The 11,673-nt window shown below is 35.2% G+C and overlaps 1 protein-coding gene across 1 annotated transcript in view; it reads left to right on the top strand.

The window, feature by feature from the left end:
• Positions 1-3,216: 3,216 nt before the first annotated feature.
• The window catches only part of LOC107679135 (equilibrative nucleoside transporter 1-like), a 20,473-nt gene continuing 12,016 nt past the window's right edge, over positions 3,217-11,673 (top strand). Inside the window, exons 1-3 of the mRNA XM_016474595.1 lie at positions 3,217-3,334; positions 8,289-8,365; positions 8,449-8,583. Coding sequence (XP_016330081.1) covers positions 8,337-8,365; positions 8,449-8,583 — 164 coding nt within the window. The 5' untranslated portion in view covers positions 3,217-3,334; positions 8,289-8,336. The remainder of the gene's footprint in view (positions 3,335-8,288; positions 8,366-8,448; positions 8,584-11,673) is intronic.

Raw genomic sequence — 11,673 nt, forward strand, 5'->3', positions numbered from 1 at the left:
CTTTCACTTTCTCTTTCATGTAAGTACTGGTACTTCTGAATGGGTTGAGGCTGGGATTTAGCGCTTTTGAAGTGAAAGTACTTGCTGAACATATTCTATGTGTGAAGAGCATTCACTCAATATCGTTATCTCATTTTTGACCAAGATGGCTTTTAGAGGCTTTTGCATTGGAACTCTTCAAGTGGAGTTTCACTTTTCAAAAGGGATTTTAAATATCTGCAACATTTTACCGAGTGAATTCAGTTTTCTTATTCCCAGCGTTTCTCTTTCCAGATCAACTGACCTTGGAAAAAGAATGTCAGCAATTTCCTAAAGATGATGACTGACATTTACTCTTAAAAACATCCTATTTTCTTTCATATCAAATACTTGTTTTTTAACAGATTGATTTCATCCAAAGTGACTTGAATTTCCGGAACACTCTTCCTGAAGCAAACAGAGCTTATGACCCAGATCAACAGCACAGTGTTGACACTTCATGCACCCTTCACTTTCTGGATGGTTAGGACTTATGTTTGAATGGAGGCAGTGTTGCGGTGAAGGCTCTTGGACGTCAGTCTAAATGCTACCAGGTTGTAGCACTCATTTTGAAGCCGATAATGGTTGTTATTCTAAGTTACATTACCTAAGAAGTTTTTGTCCCCTCCCACTTTTTTTGGATGTTTACTTGTTAAACTTCACGTCCATGGAGAGACTGTCTCACTCCAACCACGACTGCTTTTAGACTAGACAGGGTGTAGGTGGAAGCGGTCGGACTGTAAGTGCAAACAGAGTCTAACCACACGGTTATAGTCAAGCGGCAGCCCATAAGAATACAACACGGTTGCCAGTTCTATTTTAAACATACAAATTCATCTGACACAGAACCCAACCTACAGACGTAAACAAGTCATAACAAGACACAATACATTCAAAGTACTTCGAAAATGAACATCATCTTGTTTACTGGACTTATTTGTTAAACTATTTTAATTACAAATCACACAGTAGATCTAAAAACAAGAAATGACATTTCTAAGCCATTTCATTCCTCTGATGTCACGTATGTCTGTGGGAACCAGGATATTCATGCACATGAGAATTGAGTGTATCATAAAGTTGCTGAATGGAGCTAGACCTGAAAGTGTTTTTATTAAAATGATGCCTAAATCGCTATTTGATTAACGTTAAGTCATTTAGAGGTTCAATGATTATGAAGACAAACACTTTTTCTTTACAATCCACTGAGGAATCATGTAAAATAAGATAATTAAGTGTAAAAGAAGTCAACTTTGATTTAATTTATTTGATAGGACAGTATAAGTCGACAGGAAGTGAAGTGGGTGAGAGAAAGGGGGATGGGATCGGGAAAGGTCCGCAAGCCGGGACTCAAACTCGTGACACCCGAAGCGCAATGACGCTGTACGTCGGCACGCTGACCACGAGGCCATCGGCGTCAACACAATTCTGATTTTTCCTCAGAATTCTGAAAAATCTGAATTGCAAGATAAAAGTCACAATTAAAAAAACAAAACAAAAACAAAATTGTGATATGTGAACTCAGAATTGGGACCGTGATCTAAACCGTGAGATAAAAAGTCGCAGTCATCTTTTTTTTCCGTGGCAGAAAATGTATGCCTATGAAATACTTCCAGGGAGATATCTCTTATTTTGCTTCATTCACTTTTAGGACTTACAAAAGAATACATGATAATGCTTGGAAAACCTGAATATTTTTAGTGCCACCATGCAGAGATAAACAACAGCAGAAATAATTAATCTAAATTTAGTAGACCTCAGACTTCAGACCTCAGACTGCACATGATAGTGATTAAATGCCTGCGCTTTAAAGGATTTGCCACTGACGATTCAAACGCGAGGTTTGAGCAGTGTAGAGTAGCGCTTGTTGTTTGTCATTTCTCCGATCACAAATGCAGACATGGTTTTATGTTTACGCGGCGCGATGCAACGCGTAAAAATCCATAATTATGTCCCCACTGGATGCAACAAATGCCTCGTTTATAATGGGTTTTCATGTTTTTGAATCATCGCTCCGGCCGGACAGGGCATCATCACAATATGGTAAGGGGGTTCTTTTTAGCAACGTCATATGACCCCTTTAAACAAACTCTGTAGACATCACATGTCCTTGAAAATGCGATAAAGACATACAGTTGTCATTACTCTTCATGAACCTCAGAAAGTGCAGCTGTGTTCTGATGGGAGTTTTCAGCTCATGTGAGTTTGACAGCAGACTGTCATTCCTCTGGGTGTGAAATGTCACATGGACGGTGTGCATCTCCTCACTACTAACAGAACAACAGATGTCTGTCATTGTCAACAGGCAAGGCAAAGTGCAAAGTTTGCTGTCACATGCTTTAGGGGATGTTATATTTGGCCATGACGGATTGTAGCACCTCATTCATGACCGAACAGCAGATATGCACAAACTAGGGCCAAAGTTGGTCCGTGATGACTTTGGATTTGGCCCACCATGCCATATCACAGAAAAAAAAAGAAGCAGCCATTTTTGTTGTATTTCTGCATTCAAATGAAAAAACAAAAAAAACAATATAAGTGGATTTGATAAAAAAAAAAAAACTACAATGTCAAATAATTATTTAATTTGTTGTTTATGTATTTATTTTTAATTTAATACATTTTAATATAATATAGTTAGCCTAGATATAATGCAACATTTACTTTTTGGCCCACAATTTTTAGCCCTTTGTATTAAAAAGGGCAGTTTAGACACATAATGATTTTTATTATGACTATTTTCCATTTAGAAGAAACAATAAAGACAACAAAACTATGAAATAACAAATGCAAATGCATTTGTGCTTTTTTTGTGTACATTTTAGGACATTCTCTCAATCTACTTCATGGATTTATTCCATGTTTAGAGTTTCTATCAACTGTGAAACATTCCAATCCATTTCTTTCTTTCTTTCTTTATGAATGAATAAATGTGAAGATAATAGAAAATGTGTCTGAAGAAATCCATTAGTTGCCACAAGTTACATTTCTCAAGAAAACTAATTTGAAGCACTTAAACACTCTGTAAAGTGTGTCCAAACTTTTAATTTGTACTGTAACGTTATATATGAAACAGAAACGTTTTTAGCCCGACCTAAACATGATATATAGGCTAGGCCTAATGCAGCAGTATTGTTGTTGTTATTACTGAAAAGGTAAAGATCAAGATCTAGTATAAGTTGCAGCCTACTTTAGTCAAGCCCTGGCTATCATCATCATCATCATCAGTGTGTGGATGGGAGAGTCCCTCCTCAGTCCTCACAGCTGGCGTCTTGTGTTAAGCCCCCTCAGAGTCTTCTACTCTCCGCACGTGAAGGTAGGGCTCGGGTTTACTACAGTACTTTTCTGACGTTCACTTTTATCGCGTGAGTTACTGTTGTGATCATTTTCGTGTGAAACCGCTATTTTCAAACTTCGATGGTCAAAAGCTGAACAAGGAGTGTTTTTTTTTGGTACCAATGCGTCCAGTATTTTCAAACACGTGGATTTAAGTGCCGCGCTGTGTTGTTTGATATGTAGCGTGCAAATTTAGCGCCAAATTATTCGCGACTTTTAGAAACATTCTTAGCGAAACATCCGGCGATAGTTATTATAACCAAGTTCTCTTTAGTATTTGTAAACATGTGTTGACTAGGTTTGAGAATGTGTCAAACGGAGTATTATTTTATTGATTGTTGCTCACCACGTGTAGGGGACGTGATGTATATTGGCACGCGCCGTGAGTCATTCACAACTTAACACGTTGTATGCTTTTATTTTAATAACTTTGGGGTTGTGTGGTAGCTATGAATAAGTTCAGTGAAATGTACATTGGTTGGTGACTTGGAATTGACATAGAGGCAAGTGAACTGATGCTGTTATGTTTACTATGTAGCTTATGCTTGACCCAGTCAGTTTTATCAAACGCGCGCGGGTTTTTTTTTGGCGCAGAGTATTTTACGTGAAGTAGTACAGGATGACGTCAGAATCGCGTGGTTTGCCATGTGCCCATTTTCTTGTCTCTGTTTAAGAATAGCCTAGTGACTGCTGAGATCCGTAGCTGCACTGGCAAAGTCTTTGTGCCTCAGCACAAAACCTGCATATTATTCTGCAAATACAGTCTGTAGATACAGAACTAGTACCTCTATTTTCAGAAGTCAACAAAATCAAAATGATGACAAATTGTTTTAATAAAATCGTTTATCAGAATGCATTAACTCAGAAATAACTTTCCTTTTCTTCTGACATCACAAAGGCAACTTGCAACCCTTTGCCTCCAATCAACTGGCTATACATTCTGGTATCTAACACCTAGTTTTCACAACCCAACGCCCTATCCTCATTTTTTCACATTGAACTCATATGTGTGTCATATTAAGGCATTAAAAGGTGGTGTCAGTGTTATTTGAAGTAGTTTAAAGCAAAACTAGGGTTGGGGATTTCAAGAGGTTGGAGTGGTTTTATAGAGTTCTGATTTTACAGGAAACATGCGGCATAAATAAGCTGACATATTGCACTGTTTATTTCAATCCAGTTTTTGCATTTGGTAACATGGCAGAAAGTCAAACTCATGCTTTCATAAATGTTTCCTTGAGGATAAGAATAGAGGGCAAATTAAATGGCGTCACGCTCCAGCCAATTGTGAGTTTCTTACTCTCAAATGATATCCAGAGTAGAGAAAACAGGCCTGCCGCCCAGTTGCCTCATAGCACTTTAAGAATGAGTCACGGAAAATAAATGTAATCATGACCTGCTGTTCTTCTGTGACCACACTAAACCCATATTTGTTATAGAAATTGGGTATTGTTTGGCACAGGTGTGGTTCTTTACATAAAGGTTCTTTACTCGATCAGTGGTTGCATGAAGAAACTTTAACATCCTTTGCATTGCACAAAAGGTTCTTAATAGGGCTGAGATATACCTATAAAGGAGATACGATATCTAGTAGGGATGGGCGATATCTTATTGTTTGCGATATACCAGTAAAAATTCTCCCCACGATAAGAATTAGTCTTCCTGCGATAATAACGATAAAGTCTAGTTGTTGATAAGTGAATCTGCACCTGAATGATTTATTTCTTAATATAATTCCCACCCGTCTCCTTGTTCTTGTGCTGTGGATGGACTGCTAGAATTGGTTCGCAGGGCCTCTTGAACTGAAATCTGTCCTGAGCTTGTTCTTGGATGCACTGCTGATATTCTCAGGTTACAGACCCTCTCGCCAGGTCCGATCAAGGCTCAACACCCCAACAGACAGACTATTTCAGGAGCCTGCAGCTTTGTTGTGAAACATGGAGCCCCTGAGGGAGCTTTTAGAAGCACAGTCCCAGGAAGCCGTGTCAGAGGACGGTCCGGGAAACTGGCCAGAGGTGTTTTTCAGGACGTGGGAGGTGTACCAAAGCGGGTGACTGAGTGATTGCAGGCTGCTGGGATTAATTTGTGGAGTGCGGCTGTGACAGTGTGCGCATTGGCTCGTGTAGAAATGGAAGGTTTAGATGACCTCTTTCAGATTTGGCGCATGAGCTGATCTGGAAGTGATTGTACACTGTAAATCAGCGATGTTATTTGCAGGGGTTTGGAAAAGTGTAATGGGACTGGTTGTTCGCAGATATAAGGCTTTTAATGAATAAAGACGGATGTCTTTTAAACATTATTGTGTATATGAATAAGAATGAAACAATTTGGATATTATTATGACTAACTATAAAGACATTTAAATAATTTATAAATGTATTTATAAAATATAAAAAGTATATATAAATGCATATACTCCTTCAAAATATTCATATAATATATGCTGTACTAACATTCAACTTTTTTCTTTAAATAATTTAATACTTTGTCAGCAATGATGCATCAAACTGACCAAAAGCGTCGATAAAGACATTGTTATAAAAGATTTCTATTTCAATAAATGCTGCTCTTTTGAACTTTGTTCATTAAAAAATCCTGAAAAATGTATGACGGTTTCCGCAAAAATATTAAGCACCACATTCACAACTGTTTGCATAATAATAAATTTCTGAAGGATCATGTGAAACTCAAGACTGGAGTTATCATACTGAAAATTCAGCTTTGCATCACAGGAATACATTACATTTGAATTTATAATACAGTAGAAAACATTTTAAATTGTAATAGTATTTCATAATAATGCTGTTTATACTATATTTTTGTAGAATAAAGGCAACTTTTAAAAAAATGTTTTTCATAGAGATTCCTATCAGAGACATTAAAAAAATCATACAGACACCAAACTTTTGAATCTTAATAATATACACGGTAATTTTTAATTTTGCATACTTGCATTAATGGCATTTTTTGTGTGTTTAGTGCACTTCATCAGATGTTGTTCAAACATTTGGTTGTGCCTTTATGAAATCATAAACCCATTTTATATAAATGTAGTTCTGAGACCAGTGTGATCACATCAGGTTTTGTTGATATAGCCGGCCATTCCTGGAGTTCCACACAAGCTCTCATGCCTGCCGACCCTAGGGCAGAGAAGTCCGGTCAAGGTGGAAATGCTTCATTAGCTTTCAGTCATTATCAGCTAACCCACAGCATTTATTGCTTCCACTAAATTAATGATCTGCCGTTTAACTTTGAAGTGAAATATAGAGTTTCTGCAGCTGAATGCATTATAGAGGACATCTTGACTTGGTTTAAGTGGTGATCAGATTAATATCGTTGTCTTATGAAAGCATAAAGTGCCTGTGTTGGTAAGAGATGTTTTTGGTTTTTGAGTTTTTGGACAAGCGATCACAAGAGTTAGGTCAATCCAACTCCAGTCAGATTCTCTCAGCGTGACTGAGATTTCCGATGGTTGTAACACAATTTGGTCAAATCACATCAATTGTGTAAATTGGTTGATTCAAAGGTCTTGTTCAGACAGGCTGATTCAGTCATGATGATGCATTGGAAAGGTGGAGCTGTTACACTATTTGAAATGGAGAGAGAGAAATTTTATAGAGAAATTTTTCTATTTTCTAATGCCGCGAAATCATTACATTTCCAGAGGAGAAGAGCAGAGAAAAGAAAGCACGTTTCTTTGAAAAATACTGATTATTGAACACAATTCTGGTAGTTGTGGAGAAAACCTATTTTTCATTATTTGTCATCATTTTTAAGAAATGATACAACACTATGAAATGCAACTTTGACGTTTCTTTCAAATGAATATTCTCTCCATGAAGAATGTTTTAACATGCAATAAAACAGCATAAAAAATGGTTGATTACATGGCGTCCCATGTTTTGACCTCCTGTCAGCCAATAAATCTCTTCACTAAGAGGTCTGTTTTGTAGATCATGACAGCTGTTTGAATAAAAAGTACTTCAGTGTGCACTGTGTGTACAGAAAGATCAGGAAGTTTGTTTATGTGACTGCTGAAAGTATGCTTTTTGGAGGAGGATGATGCATCAGTTTCAAGCATGTCTTCAAGGTTGTCATCAATAAGGCATCCATCTTTGTTTATGCACCAAAAACAACATAATTTAAGCAGAGTAGTACATACAGAAAGCTTTATTATGGTCTATGGAGATGGTAGAAACCGACATCACACTCTCTCATTATCTATCGTCTTAGTTTATCTGAAACAAGTTGCTGAAGCACGTCATTTAAGAGCAACAGAATCCATTTCCAAGACTTAAACTGTAAAAAGTGCCATACAAACACATTAAAAAATTAAAGTAGAAAACAGCAAGTAGAAACACTGAGGTTGGTCCGTCCTGGAGTTCATTAGTTTCTCATTCTTCGTTTATTTATATTCTCAAAGAATTGCAGGATTAATCTATATTTTGCCCTTTGTTGAGTGCAGAGGATTTTGTGATTCGTTCCTTGAGGGTTGGAGATTTTTCTCAAATCCAGACAATGTCGCTTGAGCTCAGGAAATTAATTTTTTGTTGTTTTTTGAACTCTGTGCCTTTAAGCAGAATATATGATATATTCAAAATATTGTTTTAGAGATTTAAGCTAATTGGAAGCACATGGAAAAATGACACTGAAGTGAAAATTTAGACATTCATTTAGATATTACAGTATGTTTGTGTTGGTGCTGCCAGAATATCCATTAACAGAATCATATTTTTTAAACGAAATGGTAAGTATTTGGATATTTAGTCCTTCTTAAAAATGTCTAAATATCATTAGTATATCAAAGCAGAAACGCAGCACAAGCATACTTTTCAAGCTGAACATTTCATTATAATGCGTTTATTGGGGCGTTTATATTTGTCTGTGGCGTTGTGCTTCATTATCACTGAATTAAGGCTGTCTCCATGTGATTTCAGATTTGATGCCAGATTCTGAATCAGTGACAGATCCGTCAGACAGACACAATGACAGCCGCCAACGCTCCACGAGACAGGTAAATGTTTGAGCGCAACTTTCTCATATGAAACAAATGATCAATAATGAAACTGAATGTGAATAATGTGACATGTCTTCCAGGTATAATGCTGTATGGATCATATTCTTCATTCTGGGCCTGGGAACTCTGCTACCATGGAATTTCTTCATGACTGCTACCATGGTAACAATTGTCTCGTTGAAACCACCGTTAATGACAAACTTCAATGGCACATTGTGAACTCTATTGGATTCGGAGTACCCATCCTCCCCAAAGGGTTTTGACAATATACAATGAATATTGCTTTTAAAGCAGCACTATGTAACTTTTGGCGCTCTAGCGGTTAATAAACAGAACTGCACACATGACCCGACCAGGCTACAATAGTCCAAATATAAGTATTATTATAAGTACCGTAGTGATTCGGAATAAGACAAAAACGCGATTTGGAAGATGAATTCATGATGTACTCGCTCATTATATACATTTTGCAAATTTTGAACACAGAAAAAGTTACATAGTGCTGCTTTAATGCATCTTTTATTTGGGGATTACGTTTAAAACCTTTTATGCAGGTAAATATAGCTTTTTATTGCTCTATATTGTTATATTATCGTACAAAATGATTAAATGTCAATCTTATGTTTATTTAGTAAAGACCAGGATCAGTAGCAGAAAAAAGAACACAATTTACTGAATTTTTATCATCATTTACTCACCTGCATGTCTTTCTCAACCCATAAGACTTTGTATAATCTTTGAAACACAAGTTGAGATATTTTTAATGAAACATGAGAGATTACTGTCCCCAAAACTTAGAAACCAAAAAAGGTTATAAAGGTATAGTAAAATGAAACCATAGGAGTTCTGCAGTTTAATATGATCGCTTTATATGATTGTTTTTTTGGTTAATTGGACTTTTAATGGAGGGACAGAAACCTCACAGGTTTCATTAAAAATATCTTAAGTTGAGTTTTGAAGATTTATAGAATTTTTTTCATGGTTCATTTAATGATTGTTGTATTCAGAATGTCTGAAGAAAGGCTTTAAGCTAGCTTGACATTAAAGCACATTAATATGCTCTAAAATATTGTGATACGAACTACAATTCTGCAGTTTTTTTAAACTATGCATTTTGTAAGCGCATCAACCTGTGAATTGAGTGTACTCGGCAACAATGACTGTTTGGTTCAGATTATGTTTCGTATTAGCCAAAAACATAAAAATGCACCTGTAACATTTTTCTTTTATAAATGCAAATTCGATTCTATGACGTTTAAAGTAATATGAAGGGCCGCACAAATCATAATTTGGAATTGAGAATATGAACGCAATGCGCAAAGTCTTCCATTAACACTTAATATGGCTTAATGCATAAGACAGTGACATTAAAAGACCAAATTTGATATACAGTTTATTAATAAAATGTACTATATATCTATGTGTATGTAGTGTTTTCCTCCCATACTGCAAAAATGCTTTATGTGGCATAACGGACTAAGATGATAAAGACCAAACTCAATATAGACTACTCCTCATTATTAAAACAACAGTTTGTATTAAAATAAACAACTGGGACCGTAGAAAATTTTCTTAACATTGAGCCCTGTCAACACTATCCAAATCAGTATCATAACTTGAACAAAGATCTCTAGAACGAGTAGGTTACAGAATGCAATTAAAAAAAATTATAATTAAAAACTGTACTTGGAAAAGAAAACAGGATGACTTTGAATAGCATAATAGAATAGTTGTGTTAGGATGAGCTGAGCAAGTCTTGCATATGTATTTCCTGTTTTAATAGTGACTTCCTGCTTAAAAAGGAAGCAATGGATGGCAAAAAAAATGAGACATGCATGCATATGACTGTGAAATATGTGACAGTGACAATACATGTATGAGTTAGAATATAAGTATTTAAGAATAAAGAATACATGTGTGTGGGAATGTAAATCTATTTGTGTGAAAGTCCGAATACATGTATACGTACTGTCCCCAAAACTTAGAAACCAAAAAATTGGTATATAAATTGGTTATAAAGGTATAATAAAATGAAACCATACGAGTTCTGCAGTTTAATATGATCGCTTTATATGATTGTTTTTTTGGTTAATTGGACTTTTAATGGAGGGACAGAAACCTCACAGGTTTCATTAAAAATATCTTAAGTTGAGTTTTGAAGATTTATAGAATTTTTTTCATGGTTCATTTAATGATTGTTGTATTCAGAATGTCTGAAGAAAGGCTTTAAGCTAGCTTGACATTAAAGCACATTAATATGCTCTAAAATATTGTGATACGAACTACAATTCTGCAGTTTTTTTTTTTTTAAACTATGCATTTTGTAAGCGCATCAACCTGTGAATTGAGTGTACTCGGCAACAATGACTGTTTGGTTCAGATTATGTTTCGTATTAGCCAAAAACATAAAAATGCACCTGTAACATTTTTCTTTTATAAATGCAAATTCGATTCTATGACGTTTAAAGTAATATGAAGGGCCGCACAAATCATAATTTGGAATTGAGAATATGAACGCAATGCGCAAAGTCTTCCATTAACACTTAATATGGCTTAATGCATAAGACAGTGACATTAAAAGACCAAATTTGATATACAGTTTATTAATAAAATGTACTATATATCTATGTGTATGTAGTGTTTTCCTCCCATACTGCAAAAATGCTTTATGTGGCATAACGGACTAAGATGATAAAGACCAAACTCAATATAGACTACTCCTCATTATTAAAACAACAGTTTGTATTAAAATAAACAACTGGGACCGTAGAAAATTTTCTTAACATTGAGCCCTGTCAACACTATCCAAATCAGTATCATAACTTGAACAAAGATCTCTAGAACGAGTAGGTTACAGAATGCAATTAAAAAAAATTATAATTAAAAAATATATAATATATATTTATATATATGTATATACATTTTTTAAACTGTCAAGTTCACTTTAAATATATATATGTATATATATATTATGTATATGTTTATGTATATATATGTGTATATATATATATATGTGACCCTGGAGCACAAAACCAGTCTCAAGCTTTATATTTAAAGAAAATTAAATATATATACATACTCATGCATGATGGGGATATATTAAATAAAAAATATAGTTACTTTAATATAATTCATATCACAGCAAATTCAATATTGTGTTTATGGCAAACAGGCTTGAGATTAATTGCAAATAAATCTGTTTGCAATCCGTATAAATTCTGCCTCTAAACAATACTGCCTCGTATATAAATCTTCAATTATCTTCAATCCGTCAATTATTTGAAAGATGGACCCGAACCCGGCCG

Source organism: Sinocyclocheilus anshuiensis, unplaced genomic scaffold, assembly GCF_001515605.1.
Source record: "Sinocyclocheilus anshuiensis isolate Anshui unplaced genomic scaffold, SAMN03320099.WGS_v1.1 scaffold300, whole genome shotgun sequence".
NCBI classification, from domain to species: Eukaryota; Metazoa; Chordata; class Actinopteri; order Cypriniformes; family Cyprinidae; genus Sinocyclocheilus; species Sinocyclocheilus anshuiensis.